This window comes from Lissotriton helveticus, chromosome 12 (genome assembly GCF_964261635.1).
Source record: "Lissotriton helveticus chromosome 12, aLisHel1.1, whole genome shotgun sequence".
Classification (NCBI taxonomy): domain Eukaryota; kingdom Metazoa; phylum Chordata; class Amphibia; order Caudata; family Salamandridae; genus Lissotriton; species Lissotriton helveticus.
Window position 1 is genome coordinate 625,534,952 of NC_136073.1, and position 20,910 is coordinate 625,555,861.

General features: G+C 43.6%; 1 protein-coding gene across 2 annotated transcripts in view; it reads left to right on the forward strand.

Moving 5' to 3' along the window:
* FHOD1 (formin homology 2 domain containing 1) overlaps positions 1–20,910 on the forward strand; it is a 1,641,100-nt gene that overhangs the window by 195,763 nt on the left and 1,424,427 nt on the right. For both annotated transcript variants that reach the window (XR_013603775.1, XM_078670473.1), the window contains exon 3: positions 10,501–10,565. Coding sequence is in view for 1 of the 2 variants with exons in the window: in XM_078670473.1 (XP_078526599.1) it covers positions 10,501–10,565 (65 nt within the window). In the remaining variant the exon portion in view is untranslated. The remainder of the gene's footprint in view (positions 1–10,500; positions 10,566–20,910) is intronic.

The following is a 20,910-nucleotide window of genomic DNA, read 5'->3' on the forward strand; positions in this document are numbered from 1 at the left end:
TCTCCATAGAGAAGAAAGGCTGGTTTACACAAGAATCCTATTGCTCGAAACTGGGACTCCCTTGTGGAGATTTATACACAAGTCAAAGATGACACACATCCCCAAAATATTCCACGATTGTACTATTATTTCGAATTTCTTTACTCCGTAGTTGCAAGATGGCCTCTAAGATGTGGGTGACTTACGATTATGACATTATACTTTATCTCCAAGCTTCTATTTTAACTCGGGTAATGGGGTTAGCAACTCATTATGGTATACAGTAGTAGTCCGTTAAGAGATCCGGTTTATGAAGGAACAAATTCGGTGGGGAGGGAAATGAGGAGACCGTGTTAACTTTGGTGTTGTGGATGGGAGGAAGGGTTAATTTCAATTATAAAGTTTAAGGGAAAGGTCGTTTATTATTGCCCTACATGGATACTACAGTTGTGAGCAAGTTAACATACAATGTAAACTGTATCGCTATGTCCTAGCATTATAGACCAGGAGTACCGCTTTAAACTTATATACTGGAAGTATGTCACCCCTTGGGGGTCCGGAGGGGGGTCTATATGTGATTTAGTTGATCTTTGGTCCGCCTTTGACTTTTTATCCAGGGAACTGCTTTGATGCCGGGCATGGGGTCCCGAACATTGGTGGGCGGAAGGGAACAGTGGTGGAGGGAGGTGGGATGGGTGAGAAAATAAATAAAAGAAAGAAAGAATAAAGCAAACTTACCTGTCAGTCGCGTCTTAGCCGCAGCCTCTTCGATGCCTCTCCTCCCTGCAGGAAACACCTGGGCTCCCAGGCTCCCTAAACCATGCAGCGTTGTGATTGGTTCCCCTAAGCCAATCGCCACCCTGCATTGCAACGATGTGACTGGTCTGAGCGCAGTTGTTCGGTGCTCAGACGGAGATAGGGAGTCTGTGCATGTTCCTCCCCAGGCTGTGTAATGCAGCCTGGTGGGGAGTATGCAAACTATGCATGAATGTTTGGCCAGCCCAAGATGGCCGGTCAAACATGTATGTGCACTTTGAGTGGGCTCACCACTCTTCCCCTGGCCCATGCTCTGGCCATCTCCACCCCTCCCCGCACCTAGGAAGGAAAAATAAAATCATATTAACAATTTGTTATTATCATTTTATTTTTCCTCTGCACTAATCATATTGTGTGTGTCCTTGCTGCTTCTCTGGCGGCTTTGCTGCTCTTCTCCCCCTGGTCAGCCTTCATATACTCCGCATTCACACAGCCTCCGACATTACCTCATTATTAAAATAATGGCGGGACATTTTCATCGGTTCTTGGAATAACTGCTCTTGAGCTCAGTGCCTCAGGTAATCTTCAAGCGCCTTTGAGGCGCACAAATGAGTTATTTGTAGCCAAAGTAAACTCGGCTATTTGGTATCAACTGAAATGCTCCTCAGCTCGCATCTCATCTTCCTGGTCTGTGTCCTTCCAACCCTGAGCCTGCTGCCTTTATTCTTTACTTTCACCTCTATTCATAAATTCATTCTTCCCAACCCCTGTTTTTTTTTAATCTTCTTCTGTCTATCCTCCATTCTTTATCTTTCCTCCTTTCGTTTTTTTCTGACTCGCTCCATTTTTCGCAGTGCTCTTTTCTTCAAGTTTCACTTGTCACATCATTATTTCCACAGGCTTTCTGCAGGTGTACAGCCCTGCCAAGTACCATTGTGTGGCTGAAAGACGGTTGCAGGCTGGGGGCTGGCTCAGCTGGTGCTCTGGTTCCAATCACCGCGCATTGCCATTCACGTTCCATCAAGATGACCCGACCGCGGCCGTGCTAAGAGTTTGGTGCCTGCAGCGCAGCCTCTGGTTGACGCTCGCAAAAGAGGCTGCAGGCGCCACATTAACTGGCAGCGCAACCGATAGCAGTGCGAGCAGCGGCGGCCTCCAGCCAAACTTTAACCCCTTCAGTGCTAATGACAAGGGTAACTCGTCATGTAGGGCCCATTGATTTCAATGGAAAGTCAATGGGCCCTACTGCACACCCCTTAGCAGCCAAGTGGTTAATTAATGGATAGCTTCCGACCTGCCCGCACCTATTGAGTCCCGTCTCCGGCAATCATTGGGCTAATCGCAGGACACTGTAGGCTCCATGATGACGCCATCGTGTCACGCCAATGGCAATGCACGGTGATTGGAACCAGAGAATGCAGCTGAGCCAGCTCCCAGCTTGCAACAGTCTGTCAGCCACACCCTGCTACTGACAGGGCAGGTCAGGTCAGACTGCACAGGGCAGCTTTCCTCAGTGTTACTAGCAGCACTCCGGCGGCACAACAATATGCGTGACTTTGCATTTCAGTGCGGTGATGCGGATGCGTGGTACTTGGCAGAGCTGGACCTGACAAATTCAATTGTTGAATTTGTTTAATTCGTCAGGTCACAACGGGTCCAACTTTCAAGGGCAGTGCAATATATAACAGCCTCACTGCCTTTTTAGCCTCGCTGTAGGTCACTGCTCTTAGGATGTGCTGGTGCCGCGGCAGCCTGGGCTGCACTACCAACAGTAGTGAACTGACTGAGTAAATGCATTATTTATAGTAGCTATAGTAGCTGAGATCTGCCATGGGTCCTCTCGGTCTGTTTGGTGTGGTCGGTCCCACGTGGGAGAGACAGCTTACAGACTGATTATGATGCTTACATGTTATCAGTACAATAAGGTTACAAGGGCACTAGGTTAGTGCCCTTATATTTCTGGTGCTTTGCAAGAGTTTAAAGATTTTAGAGTTTCTCGTTGCTAAAATGGGTGTAATTTTTCATATTTATTTGTTTCCTTGGTCTTCATGCTGTGTTTTGGTTACAAGAGAGTCTCCCGTTAAGTGTCACACAGTCGTTAAATGTCACTCATAAGTACACTGAATTTATGACAATGTCACACCACAGTCTAAAGACTTGGCAGCTATGGGTCTACTTCTTTAGATTCAGCTTCATTAAAACCCGCTGACTCCTCTTCTCGCTTGCTAAGGAGGTGTGGTTTTGCTTTGCGTGGGCTGGACACTGCTGTCTGCTGCATGCTAGGAGCCCTTGCATGTCACAGTTGCCCTTATAAATTATTTGCTTGACCAGCACGGCGATATTAATGGGAAGTTTGGGGTGTACTGGTGACTTACCAACATCTAGAGTTCTTGTTTCTCATTGTAGTATTGTGTGTGCCTCAATTAGCTTTGCACATAGCAAAGTAAATTACTTACATGGAGAACGGAAACACCCTGAAAAGGATTGCCTGTAAAAAGTGTAATCCGCATGAAGGGCTGTGTATTATGTCACAATAGGGGTAGTATCATTTTACTGACAATACCCATAGTTGCTATCTAAATTAGTAATATCTAGTAAATTGGAATCAACATCAAATTGACTAGTAAAACCTAAAGTGATCCTAACAGATCAAATGTAACACTCCTAGCCAGTGCTGCATCATGCACAGACACACCAACCCACATTGTTCACCTGGTGGAGCAGGAAAACACATTAGGAACGATCACTAACAATGCCAATGGATCTGCTTTTAACGTGCTAGCTCATGCAAACACACGCCTGCATAATTGCACACCTGTGTAAGCTTGTGTTTGCATGCATTATCAATTTAAAGGCATAGCTATTGACATTGCCAATGCTTGTTTTTAATAGTATACTACTCCCTCACCAAACTTCCACTGTCCTCCCTCCATTTTCCTTTCCTATTCCCTGGGCTTTGCTGATGGTAAAAACCTAACATTGTAAATACACATAGGCCCAAAATGAGAATGATCGCCCAGTGAGCTTTGCGAATTGTAAATGGCCAGGTTAATTGTGGATGGGACTGACCTCGCGAAGGTGACGCAAAACTGCCAGAAATCTCTATCCCCTGAAGTTGTAGCTTCTCGTTCATGACCTGAAACCCACAAAGAAGCCAGAGGCCTAAAATAGAGGACCCCAGAAGACGATGCCATGGTGTTTGGCAGGCAGATTGCCGTCTGAAGGTCACCACTGATTACTTCCCCCTATCCTTGGTTTGTGAGGTCTATGGTGACCACATTGGCCAGATATCTGTTTCAGGTGACATTACAATGTAGCTCAGGATATCAATAACTGAAAGGACCGATCTTCCATCTGATGATGAGGACCACATAATGCAGTGTGATCCGCATCCCTGCTTCTGTAATCAGCAGTGAGGACAAAGCTCAGTCTAAGGAACAATCTTGCGTGACACCCTATACTATGCAACTTTGGGAATGCCCTCTACACTTGGGATCATTGTGTTATTGGACCCGCTACTGACCCACATTCATATTTGGCTGCCAGTAGCTGGACACACACCATGCTGTACTCACATGAGGTACACTTGCAGGCACACTGTGCATGTATCCCGAAATACTTCGCACCACGACGTGGGTAAACAGTGGCCACAGAGCACTGCTTAATTTGTAAAAATAAAAATGTGCCAGGGCCCTCGTCAGGAGGTAATTGCAGCTTGTGACACTATTACCCCTTAAAGGGCTGCAAATCCCAGTACCAAAATACCTACTAACTATCACTAGTACAAGTGTGACAGTTCAGACTATTTAATGCCCTAGTGTTATAAGACTGGCCTGGTCGGCAGGTATCGGTCATTTTTACTGTATATTGAACGAAAAAACAACTGTTGTCCTCATCGCCAAATTACATATACAGCGTCGCATGTGTCATTTTTCTGCACAAATAAAAGGGGCATTGTTTGACTGGGCGGGTTTGATGTTCATGCTGCTTAAGTTATTGCTTCACCAGTCACTTTGAAAGATTTGTGCCTTCATGCACAAACAAAAGGGGAATTAATTTGACTAAATAGGTTTGATTTTTGTATGCTGCTGCCGCCAAATATTTGTTATTGTTTTACCAGTCACTTTGACATATTTGCACCTTATTTTATTTTTATTTATTTTAAAGGTTTTATATAGCGCTGGCTAGACCTGGAGGTATCAGAGCACTTTACATGAGCATCAGATCGTAGTTACAGGTTACATCGTTACAAAGGTTACACAGTTATTAGAGCATGGCAACATAGTTACTTGTAAGGTCAAGATAAACAATAAGCACAAATACAAAAGGGGAAAAGCAAGCAAGGGGAAAGATTCAGGGGAGGGGGGAAGGAGCTGGGGAAGTAGATAGGTAATGAAGGCGGGAAAGAGGAGGGGAGGGTGAAGGACATCGCAAGGAAAGAGGAGGGGAAGAGCGACGGGGCCACAAACCGGTAGACGAGTCAAAGCAACGTCCAAAGTCCAGTAAGCTGTGATCCCAGGGGAAGTGGTATCACTTCCCTATCTCTGTTGCGGGACACTCCCTTTACGCAGTGAACTCTCTCAGAGGGGTCTCTGAGACTCCAGGCCTACACACTGGATCCTTCCCCAAAAAGGGGAGAGGGAGTGCTTTGGCAAGGGGTGCCATACCATACCTCAGCTTTGAGTGGCTCCCTTGGAGCAGTGGACTCTCTCAGCGGGTACGCTGAGACTCCAGAGTATAAATAATGGGTCTTTCCCCAACAAGGGTAGAAGGAGTGCTTAGTCAAAGGGCACAAAGGACAGGGGGCTAGGCAGACTAGCAGGTAAGGTGAGAGATTCCGGGGAGAGAGGATAGGAGCCAGGAGCTAGGGAGGTAGACAAAGGGAGAAAGAGTACTAAATGGGAACAAATGTAATTAATGAGTTATTATATAGTGCTGGCTAGACCCGATGGAATCAGAGCGCTTTACATGAGGGACAATAATGTTGCAAATTACATCAGTTAAAAGTTACATAAGTATCAACAAAAGCATTTAAAGAACATAGGGGTGGAAAAGGAAGGGTAAGGGGATAGGGTAAAGGGGTAGGAGGAAGACAGGACGTAGAGACGAGGGGAAAATAGTTACAAAAGATACCAGAAAAAACTTTTTAGGAGTTTAGAAGAAAAGGAAAATGGGGTGAGGAATGGAAAGGGGGTGAGGGCAAAAGGGGTAGTGTATAGATACAGCAGAGAGATGAAGGGAAAGTTTGTCCAAGGTCCGGCAGGGTAGGTGACGGCCGAGGGGGAATCCTCGGTCCTTCTCCTCTTCAGCTATCAGGTAGGTCCACCGGGCATCGGTCAAATGGCTAGGTCTCAACAGAAAAACATTAAAGGGGAAGAGGGCGAGAAGAAGGGAGCGTAGAGGGGGAAGGGGGTGGGGTGAAAGGGTAGGAGGGGGAAACGACAGAGAGACGAAGGAAAGTCTGCCCAAAATCCGTCTGGGTAGGTGACGGCCGAGGGTGAATCCACAACCCATCTCCTCTTCAGCTAACAGGTAGCTCCACCGGACAAATAGCAGGGTTTCTACGGTCGAGGGAAGGTTCAGAGTACATGTCCAGGAGGGAGAGCAGGTTCAAGGTCAGGTGAGCGATGTGTTTAAGCTCAGGACGCTGACCAGTTCTATTGTCCGGGAGCATTAGAGCATCGTGGATAGACTGACTGAGGCTGCCAACTTGAGGTCAGGCAGGGGGGTTGAGACCTTGGTGTTAAGTTCAGTCGGTCCCCAAAATTCCCAAAGCATAGGGGGTGTAATCTACGCCGTGAAGCGGCAGGAGGACAGGGCCAGTGTCCGCATGTCTTCAGAGGGGGTGAGTGGCAGGTCTGGATACATACAAGCTCCTCGCGTACATAATTACAACAAAGAACAGGCACGGTAGCACATAAGGCGAGAACTCTATTCTGCACCAACCTCATGAGTCTAAATCTAGTAGACCACAACTCCTAAACATTACTTGCATTAGGAAATAAACTTAAACTTAGTAACATAACCTGCAGTAGGGAATAAATCAAACCTAGACCACAGTAGAAAACATAAGACAGTAGGTAAAACCTAGTAAGCATAAAAGCACATCTATAAGCATAAATCAAAGTGCATAAATCACACTACAAACATTACATTTCCTAGCACCTATAAAAAGTACACTAGGGCCTTGCGCCCTACAAACCTAATAGTCCCCTGGGCCAACTGGCCATCTATAAGGGGCTCAAATGCCCTCTGTCCAAAAAGTCAGGGCTCGCTGCCAATGCAGCGACGGTCACGGGGGGCGCACTTGGCGCAAACCTAAACGTGGCAGCTGCCCACTACTAGCTGGGCAGCTGGGAATCTTCAATGAAGGGCCTAAATGTTGCAGCTGGCACTAAGTGCTGCGCAGCTGTGCAGGCCAGGGTAGAGATGGGCAAAAGAGTGCGTCTCACTCCTGGTTGACTAAACTGATTTCATTTTTGTATGGTGCTGTACTTGTTATTGTTTACCAGTTGCCTTGAAATATTTGTCTGACAAAGCTATGCAGTTCCTATGGAGAGGGGCCAAGAGGTCAGGGGGTGAGAGGTAAAGCGAGGAAGCAAGGCTAGTCGGGGGGCTCCAGGTAAAGGGAGGAAGGTGGGAAAGAGAGAGCTCCTATAAGGAGCAAGGGCCCTTACACACCCAGAGAGGTGCCATTCTTCATTGGAGGGCAACTCCTCAGGCCGGCGCTGCAAGGCCCAACGGGCCCCACAGAAGGCTCTTTGCCGGAGGTCTTCTGCGCAGTATGCCGACAGGCCCTAGGTGATGGGGTGTGGGAGCGAATGTGTGATGAGTAGAGTGGGAGGGAGTGTGTGTCTAAAAATAACTGAGTCCAAAGAACCTTTATTCGCTGGGCACAGATATTATAATTAAAACAGACTACTTGAGTCGTGGCTTGCAAGGAGAAATAAACCTGCTGCAGCTCAAGGTGAAAGGTGAAGTGTGAAAGTGGTCAGTTGGTCGACATGTTTCATGCGTAAGTTTACCAGATGGGTGAGTGGCATTTACTCAGGACGGGAGGGGGGGTGGGGTGAGCCTCATCCACTCTGAAAAAGGTGAATGGTCAGGTAAGTGTACTAGGAGGTACCGTCCCTGAAATCAGAATTCGTAATGAAATACATGGTGTAATGGAAGGGTGGGTGTAAAAAACAGTCTACCTTCTGGCAATACCTAGAAGGGGTTATGGGGAAGCCCCAATCTGGACTTCCGAGACACTCGCAACACTGGCGAGGGTGAACAACTTGGATGTAGGTGTTCCTGCGCGTGGTGCCTAACCACGCCCGGACATCTAGGGAGCTGCCTTTATGCACAAACCAAATGGGAAATTGTTTGACTAACCTGGATTCATGTTTGAATACTACTGAACTTGTTTTTATCATGCACTTTGAAAGTATTTTCGTCTTGATGCAAGAAGAAAGGGGGATTGTTTTACAAAACATGCTTGATTTTTGTATATTGCTGGACTGGTGATTGTTTTATTATACACTTTGAAAGTATTTGCACTTTTTTCCTTTGCTTTACCAACTACAGTGTGCATAGATTGTCATTAGGTACTTGCAGATATGGTTTGTTTTTATTCTACATGTTGTGCTATTTATGGTGTTGATTGCATTTGTCTGTAATATGTGTGCCTTAAATCTCGTAATTAGCATTGTTTACACTACAGAAATAAGTTCATACTGAAAAACATCTGCATCAGTGTTCTGTAGTATTCAAACATATGTCATCCTCCGCCTCGTTTGCCTGCCTGATTTTGTCCTGCTTACTAATAAAGACATGATGGTAGAAATGTAAATTGCTTCCTCAGTTCACGTTATTATCATGCACAACCTTGACCGCCGCAAGTCTGTGGCATGCAGATAATTCACGTTTATTTCTGTTGGAGTTGGCAAGATGCTGAGTAATATCCTTATACTCATGTATAATGTCAGTCAAGTCTGTGAAATTGCAATTTTGGGTTAGTCTTTCAAAGTTTTCATGCCTATCGCTGAAGAACATACTTGTTCTTCAGCGATAGGCAGTTCCTTAGACAGTAGGATCGATCCTTGGCATTGTTCTGATTGCTGTCTCAGTTAAATAATCTGCTCTTAACAGTGTTACAAATGGCGTAGTTTATATGTTGATTGTTTCTCACTTTCTTATTAGAACTTTAAGCAAGACACTAATAGAGCATTTCAAATCAAAATATACCAGATTTTTGTGTGTTGGGGCAAAGTGATAGGTGATGGGCCGGTCCGCCGAGGGGGGGGGGGGTGGGGCCTTCATGTACTACGCAGGGGGGCCCTAAAGTTTTGTTACACCAATACTAGCTTCTTAGAAAAAGTAGAAAATTGTTTTATGCAATTGCTAACAAAACTTCCCGTTAGCGCACCCCCACCACCACCACCTTGATATCAGGGCCGGACTGGGAACCACAACCGGCCCTGGCAAAGTACTCGGCCGGCCCCCCCTCGTCCCCCCCCACTTTGGGGGGGGGGGGGGTTGGAGGTGCCACCGAGCTCTTTGCCGGGACCGGTTTTCGGCCGATTTTAGTACAGGGCCGATTTTACAGCTATGCTGCAAAAACAGGCCTGTAACAAAAACGGCCCGCAGGGGCCCAAAACCGGCCCTCACCCGTGCGGCCCACCGGGGGATTGCCCGGTCCCCGCTATGGCCAGTCCGGCCCTGCTTGATATGAGTCTCAAGTCGATAAAACTGGACTGAGGCCCATTCTGTACTGAGGTAGGCTTTGGGCGACTCCTGAGCTGCTTTATTATCTGCAGGGCTTACAGGATGTCGTGCAGCAACCTGGAGCCTTGACAATCCCATGGATTAAGTTCATTAAATTCTCTCCTATTCAGCTAGGGTGTCCAACCCTATGGTTTAACGCCGCAGACTCTACTGGGGTATTTAACGCCATTTTAAAGGGTTTATATTGGCCCCACAGGTATGCTTCTTTCCTGGGGCAAGCTGGGGTAGGCTCGCGGACAGCTGCATTCCTTGAGTTTAAAAATGTTTACACCCTGGAAACCTTCCTTTATGAGACTGAGCCCCACCACCACAACTCCCACATCCCAAGCAAAGACCTTATATCTGAAATTTTGACTTTGGGCCCTGCCACTTCACTCTGTTACAGCTAAATGGCAACATGCTACTTGGGAGTTTAATGGATCCTACCCTTTTTGCTTTAGGACTGCTGAATCTGGTGAACGTGTATTTATTTTTGTCCAGCATATATGGGGTTCAGAAAGAAAGGTATCCTCCCTATCAGCCGTAAACTGGGCATACGGGACTATGGAGTATACATCAGGATCCTAAAAAAGCGTTGTCAGACGAGCCATAGTGTTTGCTGTCTGCCAAATTTTACTTCATATGTGGAGGCTCATGCGCAAAAGGTTTGCAGTCGAGGCAGTCATTTAGGCGAAGTCTGTTTAGTATCTGTATAATTTTATTCCCACTTTCTGCCGTTATTTCGGAATTTAATCTCCTTTTCGCTTATTTATGTACATGTCATTTATCTAATGTTATTTATTTGATCGTAATAGATTTTCTGTGCTTTTATGGCTTATAACCAAATCAAGATGTATTTGCTATGCTTACCGCTAGTCCGCATTTGGCTCCTGTCATCTCTTCCTGTATATTATTCATTGTCCGTTATTGATACTGGTAATGGAATAACATGTAAGCTGTTATTGGCATTCATAATCTTTTTGACGGATTTTCTTAATAAAACATGTATTTTCGCAGCAAAGGAAGGAAACCGTCCCTCATCCTGCGCACTCAACTATCTGTGAGAGTTCACGTAATCCTTGGTAAGTCCGTTGTCTATTAATAATCCAGGGCACTGAGCATAACATATTTTTTAAAGTATGGCATTGTGCAAGGCTAGTTGTCAATGAGGGGGTTGTTTTTCACCCACAGAAAGTAATCTTATGCTATTAACGCCTCTCATGAACCATTGGCATAGCCAATAGGTCTCGCCTTTGGGACCTATGTGTTTAGCCAGAACTTTTGGCTATTTTGTAGAGCATTGCGGCTAATGTGCATTATGTTGAAAAGTTATAATAAAAAGTGTTAGGCATTTTTGTTACCTTTATACAAACGAAGACGACAATATATACAACTGAAAAACCTCCTGTTGGGAACTTCTTCCTGCCTGTATTGCTGCTTGTTGTAATTTATTTTGTTGTTGTGGGGGAGCGGGACATAAATAACGGGGAGTAGAGGTTGGAAAACAGTAATTTAATTAGGACACGAGCAGCGGACGGACACTAGGGGAGAATCAACAGATGCCAGATTCCAAGTGCAGACTGACCTGATGCTTAGGTGGTGCGCTGATGCACAATAGTGGTGGTGAATGATGTTTGGTGCTCAGGTGGTGACACTATATGGTGTGGATTGGAGGTACGTTGTAAATTGTGGAGTTGAAATATGTTGTTTGGTGTGTAATTAGGCTGTGTGTATTGGAAATGTGTGGAGGTGAATTGTGTGGCCTGGAACTGTGGTGTTGAGTGAAATTATGCTTAGTGAAATTGTCATGGTGTGGAGTGCATTTATGTTGATTGGTGGTATGTGGTATAAAGTGCATGTATGTGGGGTGTATTTATTTTGCATTGAGTGGAGTGCAATTATGTGGCGTGTAATTATGTGGCACTGAGTGGTATTATGTGAAGTGTATTTGTTGAACTGATTAGAGAGTAATTATGTGGCGTGTAATTATGTGTCACTGAGTGGTAATATGTGGAGTGTGTTTATGTTTAATTAAGAAGAGTGTAATTATGTGGCATATAATTATATGGCACTGAGTGGTATTGTGTGAAGTGTATGTTGCATTCAGTAGAGTGTAATTATGTGGTGTGTAAATATATGGCACTGAGTGGTTTTATTTGGAGTGTATGTTGCATTGAGTGCAGTGTAATTTTGTAGCATATAATTATGTGGCGTTGAGTGGTATTGTGTGGAGTGTATGTTGCATTCAGAGTGTAATTATGTGGTGTGTAATTATGTGGCACTGAGTGGTATTTAGAGTGTATGTTGCATTGAGCGCAGTGTAATTATGTAGCATATAATTATGTGGCACTGTGTGGTATTATGTTGAGTGTATTTATGTTGCATTGAGTAGAGTGTAAGTATGTGGCATGTAATTATGTGGCACTGAGTGGTATTAATGGTATACTTGTATGTACTTAATTGGGACACAGAAAAATGATAAACACTTTCTTTTTAGCATTTTAAAGATTATTCATAATTGTTCATGACATTTTGAACTGGTTTACACCTATTGGTGGCTCCTTTGGAGCTTTGGCTCTGGAGCCAAACCAAAGACTTGGCTCAGCTCTCCCCAAGGCAGCTTGTGTTTCCCTCAGAAATACCATTAACAAAAATGGGGTGACGCAAAAAGTCAAAGACCTGGGTATTATACACTATTGAAATACAGTGGTCTTCAACCATTACTTTCACTCAACTGAATTAATCAATCCATGATCAATATTAACACATAGTTATGGGGTATGTCTCTCAGATCAACCCTAAACAATCAATGTCCTAAATCTTAAGAAGAAACAAAATGCAACAGCAATAATTACAAAATCAGGGACAATTTTTAATTTGTTGCGTTTTTAACTATCTCTATAAGAGAAGCTTTTAGGTTGCCCAAAGAGTGTGCAAGAAATAAGGAAAAATCAGGTGCTTAGAAGAAAAGAGCAGATAAGGGCATAGAAATATTCACAATACTATTTACACAATGGATCGGTTATACAGTTCGCCGTCCTACAATAACCTGGCCTTCAATGTAAATTTATGCACATTTTTCATTAGATGGAAACATAACTTCCAAAAACTTTTTGCACTAGAAAATGTGTCTCACAGTCCAGGTATTAAAAAGGGAAAGAGCGTTGACGTTTCGACTCGTCTTGGGCTTAAAGGTGAGTTGGACCGTGGCCATGCGAGTCTTCATCAGGACTAGTACAATGGGCAACCCAAAGAGTAGTGTTGGCCCTGAAATGGAGTAAAGATGTAAGTAAAGCTGTTGCATTAGAATTGCGACCAATTTCAGTCTCGCAAATCAAAGGGCAAAACATTTTTTTTTGCTTACCCTACAATGGGGATGGACCAAGTGGAGTATCTTCACTCGTCCCAGGTTTTTGTTTTAACTCCTAAAGACATAATGCCGTGGTCAGAAGACTCTATCTCTTGTTACTATTCCAAGAAATTTCCAAACTAAAATGTCTGAACACGTCATACCTTATCCACGATCAGTAGATAGAATAATTGATAGAATAATTGTTTCTCATGGAGTAGCAGGCCTCAATCTCTGCATATTCAAGTCTCAAGGATTGTATTTAAAGAAGGTCCTATAAGTAAATAAGGAAACCGATTCAAATTTCGGTATTCTCATACATTGTTATGTATCAATACATCATTCATTCATTTATGAACTACTCTGCCATCATGAAATTAGAGTGGCATTTATTTGTGCGTTGTTAAATATGCAAAACCATTCTCTTCCACTTTTTTTGGGGTGGGGGGTTTCACGAAGGTAGGTTTTGGAATATGACTAATTGCAGCAAGAACCTTACCCAAAGTAAATTTCGTATATCCACATAAGATTCGTGTATAGCCCTGACCATTGGTTGTGGGCATATAGTTGGAAATAACAGTGTTCAGTTCTGAAATCCGCTGTAAAGATAAAGAAAGCGGATCAGGTCTGTAGTTTAAAAAAAAAAAAAAATTCTTAACCCCCACGTACAGCCGCGGTCAAAGAGACTCACCGGAATCAAAGTCTTCCTGTTCCTAATGATTACGTTCTGAGCCGACCCGCGCTCAGACGCCGTGTTTAAACTTCTGTCCGTGGGTGTAGAAAGAGGACTCATAAGTCTTCATCATCCCGGGGGGCCGTAATCATCGGTCGTGAAATTGATTTACATCACGAATAAAGACATCGTCATCAAATGTTTAAGATTTGAAGTGTTTGCAGTAAAAACATATTGCCGTATTATCTGTAAAGGTCAAGCTTGCAACTCCGCCATTTTTAAATGGAAACCGTCGAGTTAAATTCATAAATTTCACTGTGCTGCTTGAGAGCTGCATAAAAGTTTTTTTATTTTCGATAAAGGCGTATTAAGTCAAGGACGGAGCGCGTTTTATGCCTCCACCATTTTAAAATGGGAGAGCGTCATATGCGTACCATTCACTCATCGGTTTGGAAACCACAAGGTAGCGTGTTAAACCGACTCGTATTCAGACGCTATGTTTGGAAGTGCAACCATGATTATAAATATGCTTGTTTTTGTTGTACATTCAGTGTAAATAAAACATGCAGTGATCGTTTTTGTCTGTCACATGAAAGGATTAGTTCAAAAAATCAATCAACAGTACAATATGAATATTATCAGGCGATATATACACACACACGATTATGATGGTTATTGTTACATATTTGATACATTTTAGTGCAAGTAAATCAAATTACCAGGCGATAATAAACAGTGAATATTTTGGTCACATGAAGGGGTTCATACAATCAAATCCCAGTGTCGTATCCTCAATCAGTGTATATAATATGAGGCACAAGATATCTATATCTCTGATATATCACAGTAAAAAGGGAAGATCACAACTAAATCTCTAATATATCACAGTAAAAAGGGGAAGATCACCCTACGTACATTGTTGATTATATAACACATGATTAAAGCATCTGGAACTATACCCAAGGGTCAACCGGGGAACCACCAGACGTGGCAATTGATTTTATCCATACCTCTAATGTTTCAGACGAGGAATAAGATACTTAAATGGGCGCCCTGTACACACTGTAGATCAAATCACATTTAGAGACAAGTAAACTTTTCATCTAGTAAGCAATTGATAGGAGTGACAATGTGGATACTTTCATATCTAAAGGAGTGCCACCTTCCTGTTAATTTCCTCCTGTTCATTTAGACCTTTGTTTACTGTATTAAGGGAATATATCCATTTACATTCTCTTCGATTTAGCACATTGCCAAAGTCACCTCCCCGTGGATTAGCTTCGACCTTCTCTATGACCCACCATCGAAGACTGTCACAATCATGTCCAAAAGTCATAAAATGTTCAACTAAGGGTGCGCCAGGTGTTTTGCATCGAATGCGACTGCAATGTTGCAGAATTTGGCATTTCACTCTTTGTGTAGTCTGGCCTATGTACATAAACCCACAGGGGCATAAGATGGCATAAATAACCCCTGTGGTGTTGCAGTTACTGTGGTGAGTCAAAGTGTATATTTTGTCATTGTGGGAGAAAGTGGTACATTCCATTGTCAAAGGATGTGCCCGACATGCGCCACATTTAGTGTGCCCCGTGATCGGTGGAAGGCCCCAGAGTGTGGTCTGATTTACAACTTGATTTACTGGGAGAAGAGATCGAACCAAGTGGTCCCTGACATTCATCCCTTTCCTAAATGCGTGTAATGGAGGCGGTAAGCCTCCCAATTCTTCACTGACCAGATGCCAGTGGCGATTGATGGATTTCTTTATTGCACTACTTTTTGTATTAAATGTAGTAGCACACTCCAAACGGTCTTCATTCTCTCCTTTGGGTTTGGGAACTAATAGATGCTCGCGATGATTGTGCCATGCTTGTTTGTGAGCTTTTTTCAAGAGTCGCGGTGGGTAACCTCGTTCGTTAAGTCTCACAATAAGGAGGGAAGACTCATCGAAGTAGTCCTCCTTTGTACAATTCCTCCGTAACCTCAGAAATTGACCAAAAGGCAAATTATCTCTGAGGTTACGGGGATGATGACTCGTGTACCCGAGTAGTGTATTTCGTTCACTGCTTTTCCGGTATAGACTAGTATACAATTTATAATAAGGAATCAGCACCTATCCAAGAAGTGTGTTCTTAATAATTTCAAATGTCCACAATACATATAAGAGTACACAGTCTTGTGACAAATAAGTCCGGACTTTGGTAGGATTTTCTTTTCAAAATTCTTTATTGTGGTGATGCAAGACAGGAAAAAATCCAAGAACACATATGGATTTCCTTCTTAGCCGACGCGTTTCGTCTCAAACATTGAGACTTCTTCAGGGCTCAAATAATGAGTAATAGTCAACAGTCAGTGCATCTTGAAAAGGTTTCTTGAAAGCAGCAAAATAACCTAATTTCTTTATATCTTGATGAAATAAGTTCACAGAAATGTAACGTGTGCAGGTTCAGGGGTTCCTGTCTAACCTGCTTAGACTTGTGCTGCTGTTCTTGTCGTACTCAATCTTGTTATGCAGGAAGAGGCATGGTAGCCAGCAAAAATAACACATCACAGGTAGGGCAGCATATTGATGATAGTATACAATTTACCTGAGTCTATTTTAATCTGGATATCAAGAAAATTGATTGAAACCTTTTCATGTTCCAACGTAAACTTGATGTCCTCTGAGCAGGTGTTTAACCATTCGTGAAATTTAATCAAACCATCACTATTGCCCTGCCAGATTAAAAAGACATCGATGTACCGTGCCCATAGGGCAATATGGTTCTGATACGGGTTCAACTCATTGAGGACATAACGATGTTCGAAGTCACTCATATATATTATAGCTAGATTTGGGGCAAAACTTGCCCCCATAGCTACACCCTTTGTTTCAATATAGAATTGACCTAGAAACATGAAAAAATTCTGTGTCATGGCCAATATGAGCAGTTGGATGATAAACTCAGTCAGAACTTGATGATGGGCAGGTCTCGCATTTAAAACATTCTCAATACACGTTAACGCTGCTTGTTGTGGAATATTTGTGTAGAGGGCAGTGATGTCAAACCGTTGCCAATATATTTGTGGCGGGGTCGTGTTCACGCCCGTCCACTAGCTGGATCATGTTCGTCGTGTCCCTTAGGTATGTTGTCACTGCCCCTTATAACTTCTGCACCCCCCCACAGCCTGTAAAGCACACAGACTCTGCAGCCTTCGCATTTGACAAAAGGTGTTGAGTAATCATTTGATATTGTACACAAGACTATTAAAACGCGCGGTCCGCCGTAGATAACGAATGGCTGGCTGTCAATAGTGGCATTTGTGTGCCAATTTCTCCTGCTGCAACTGCCGGCTAAACTTGCTACAACTCTATGTGCGTGCACGGTTCAACTTTGAAACTTGCTCATTCAAGCCGAACTTGCTTTGAATTAGGCGACGAGAATGACAAGACGTGCTACATAAATTAACATAAATAAAATAATGTGTTCTTGGTAACTATTGCTGGGGAGAAATATAAATGTTTCTCTTCCAGGAAATCAAACCAGTGCAGCTTCTAGGAAGAAATGTATTTATGCAATATCACCAGGGTTGGATTGGGATTAAAAATCGGCCCGAGTGCACAAAAAAAAAGTGGCCCATATTGCCTTTCCGCAAAACACTGCTTTGGCGAAATTTTATAAAAAAATGCACAGATTAGTTTTCACTGGCGAAACACACCTGAAAACAAGTGAGGCCACTTTGGCTACGGCCCACTGCCCCTGCGCAATCTGCATATACTAATGGGCCGGCCCAGCCAGAGAAAGGGAGTCACACCTCTGTCCCCTTGGTAAAAAGGGAGGTAATGGGCGCCCATCTACCTCCAGAAAGGCCACTCAGGCACCCACTGTGCAGTTGGCGGCATCGAACAACGCAGAAACTACCCAAACCCCCAGGCTGCTCAAAAAAGCAGCCCAGAGCTGGAGCGCAGACCCCGGCCCCACCGGCATTGCCTGTGTTACCAATCCGACCCTGGATATCACTGTGAAACCAGGAAATAGAGTAACAAATCCCAGCTTCTCCACCCGATCTCTTGTAGACGTGTGACCATAGGCAAACCACTATAGCGGAGTGGAGTGAAGTAGCAGCAGAATACCAGTCGGGTGGCACACTATGCTAAGCACAGATTTTTAGCTTACCTGTGTTTAAGCCAAGCTCTTAATTACACCAGCCACGCCCCAATGACGGACCCCACCCATCAGTTTTTTCATCACAAAAAGCCCTGAGAGGAGCTCCTGTCCTGGTGCTGGCCTTGGTGGGTGTGCTAGTGATAGAGAGTCCCTCTGCCTCTCAGGTGTGCAGACACACAGCATTACAACTTAACGCCTGCTTCAATCCTCTCTTCTCACTACCACACTTTCTTGCCTCCCCTGCGTCCTCAGGGCACCCCTTGAGTGGCTGGCACTGCGCGTGTGCTCATGTGCAGGAGATGAGCGCATCACTGCCCTCGGAAGATGCGCCGGGTGCCAGCTGTGATGGAGGGCAGCACAGTGGTGTTAACAAGAACCTTTCTGACTAGAATAGTCAGTGCTGTTCTAGTCAATGTGGACATACCCAGTAGAACCGATTCTCTCAAATGACAAAACTCCAGCCTTTACTCGTTCCTCAAGTGTCTTAAAGTATACTGGTGAATATCTGGGAGCTCAACATGGACGATAGCTGGTAGCTGCTTGGGGATGAACTATTGCCATTTTTAGCTCAAGCCTAGAGTTGGCGCGCATGCGCTGCTCTGCGAGATTTGTTGTAGTGGAGTAGGGAATAGAAGCCCTGCCCACACTGCGCCCATATTTGCCATTGGCTTGTCATTGTTCTTCCTAAATGCTGGCTTCAGATTCATAAATAGGCTTGTTAGTCACTCCTTAGTACCAGCGCCTCGTCATTTGTCACCTCCCATGGCGACTGGCGCTCTTACTTCGGTTGTTACACGGTACATGTTATTTTGTCTTTAAGCACTATTTTCTTTATCGAGTTTCTCCTACTGCAGGCAGACGATATTTGGTGCCTTCTTTAAAACGCTGCCCTACCTCCCATTGTCCTTGCCTTCTTTACCCCTTCCCTCCCATTGTTCGTGCCTTCTTTACCCCTCCCGTTGTCGTGCCTTCTTTAACACCCCTCCCTCCCTCTAGCTCAGACTGAAGTTTCGTGCCTTGCAGGACTTCTCTTCTTAGATCCGCCTGGTTTCTAAGATCCCAATTAAGTCTTTGGTATGGAAAATGTTAGCAAGTAATTTTTAACTCCTGAGCGTGCTTACAATGTTAAATAACTAATTATATGGCCAAAAAGCGTTCAAATCGTGGGTGACTCGCAGACAAAGTACAGAGGAACCAGTATATGTCTGCCTGAAAATGAGAACTGTTTCTCGAACTTTGGGTGCTCATACTTCAGTTTAACAAGAGTCATGCATTTGCAGTTGCGGATTATTCGTGTATACGTATGTTGGTGTAAAGAATTACATCACGCCTGATCCAGCGGGCTACCAACCTGCGCAAATCTATCACTGTATACTCATCTGGGCCCTTAAACACACTCACTCGTATAAGCCGGTGAACACTGCTGGGGGTCAATTTTATAGGGCTAAAATTGTAAATTAAATTGCTTATCAATTCTCTAATCTACTACTGATCCGAAGCCCTTTCTTATATCAATGGATCTACTTTAGTTGAGAAGTAATTGATGATGTGACATAAATGTATTTACCCTATTATTTATTAAATAATAACAGACTCTGGAAAGTTTAAAATTATTTATCTAATTAATCATATGAGCAAAACAAATTACAGTGTCAACTCCATCTTATCTGAGGAATTAAGATTATTATATTCACTTTTGTATTCTACTAAATGAGATTTCACAATAACTAGTTCCTCAGGAAAGAGAAGATAGAGAGAGAAAGGCACCTTGACACAATACACAGAGATATTTTTACCTAGGATGGTGTGAAAATCAGACCCCTCTGGCCAAGAGTTAATGGTCCCCTTAGAAAGTTCAGGTGATAAGGACTTCAGGACAGGTTCAGGACAGGATAGACGCCCTCTTCTGGATTCGACGCCTGCGTCTCACCCCTCTCTGACACTAACTTCCTCCTCGATTTTTTCGCAATCTTCTAATTCTATTACCTCCTCGGTTCTTCCGCGATCATCTTCTAATTCTAATTTGCTCTGAACTTCTAAGTCTGCTTCTTCGGGTATTCGATCAGCATTTGGACAGCATCTCAGTCTCTCAGTGTTCTGGCTGCAACGGACAGTCTGTAACTAATCTAACGAACTACTTCAATTATACTTTCCTAATGACATGTATCACCCGTAAATGTTTCAACTTTATGAAACCCCTACTTCTGATTGGACAAACAAAGGGAATGATCATCACACCATGCTAAGTTTGAATACTTTTCGTTAGTTCATTGTTTTACGTTCCCGCCCATTAGTTTGTTCCCCCAAGCTTTATTTCCCACCCATATGTGATAATTTTATTTAATTTATTTAATTTTCAGTTGTCCGTTGATTCTTCAGGATGTTAAGCTGCTTCCCAGGACATGTACTGAGACTGTCCTAGGATGAGTTTCAAGATTTGTCGTCACTGTTTCGGACTTGTCATTTCTGCGCATGCGGGAGAAACCACGTGGGTGGCGGACTTTAGCATCGTTCTGAGGCCCAAATACAAACTAATAGAGAAGTTAAAAGAGAAAGTATTAATTTTAAAGTCAAATGATTTCACTGTACACCACCTATTTCTACTCTAATCCCATTTACTTATAAAGACTCTTCATGCATTAACGTTTAATATACAACTCAATTTAGTTTCAGCAAAGCAGATGCTTAGCATGTGAGTTTCCAAGCGGCCATTTTAGATGCATTTGCGCAGAAGCAAAGTTTTCCCTCCAAGCGTAAAAGACGTCATGCTGCGTAGGTGCAACCGACGCACGCACAGTAGATTTTCCAGCGTTAGCAGCCATTTTCAAACACATTTGGGTTACTCGTTAGTATAACACATAGGCAAGCTTCCCCTATTCACAAAATATATGAAATGTGCTGCATATTAGTATCAAAATCCATTATTAATACTTTGTTACAGGGTTATATGAGAGGATTTCGTCCGAGCAAGTCTTTTCTATACGAGTCCTTGCTCCATCAATCCCCTCTCTGGTGGCATTTATGCCATCATAAACTACTTATACCCAACCAGATTGTATTGTGGTATGGTTAATGTGAGATCCCTTGTAAAGCACCACCTGGAAATGTACTCACTGTTAGATCAGAATATGACTGTTCTGTTTCTTACAGAAACTTGGACACAACCGGATAGGGAATTTGAGCTAGGCTTTGCCTGCTCTCCAGGCTTCAAAATATTTCATAAAAAAAGCGCGGTTGGGAGAGGTGGTGGGGTAGGAATC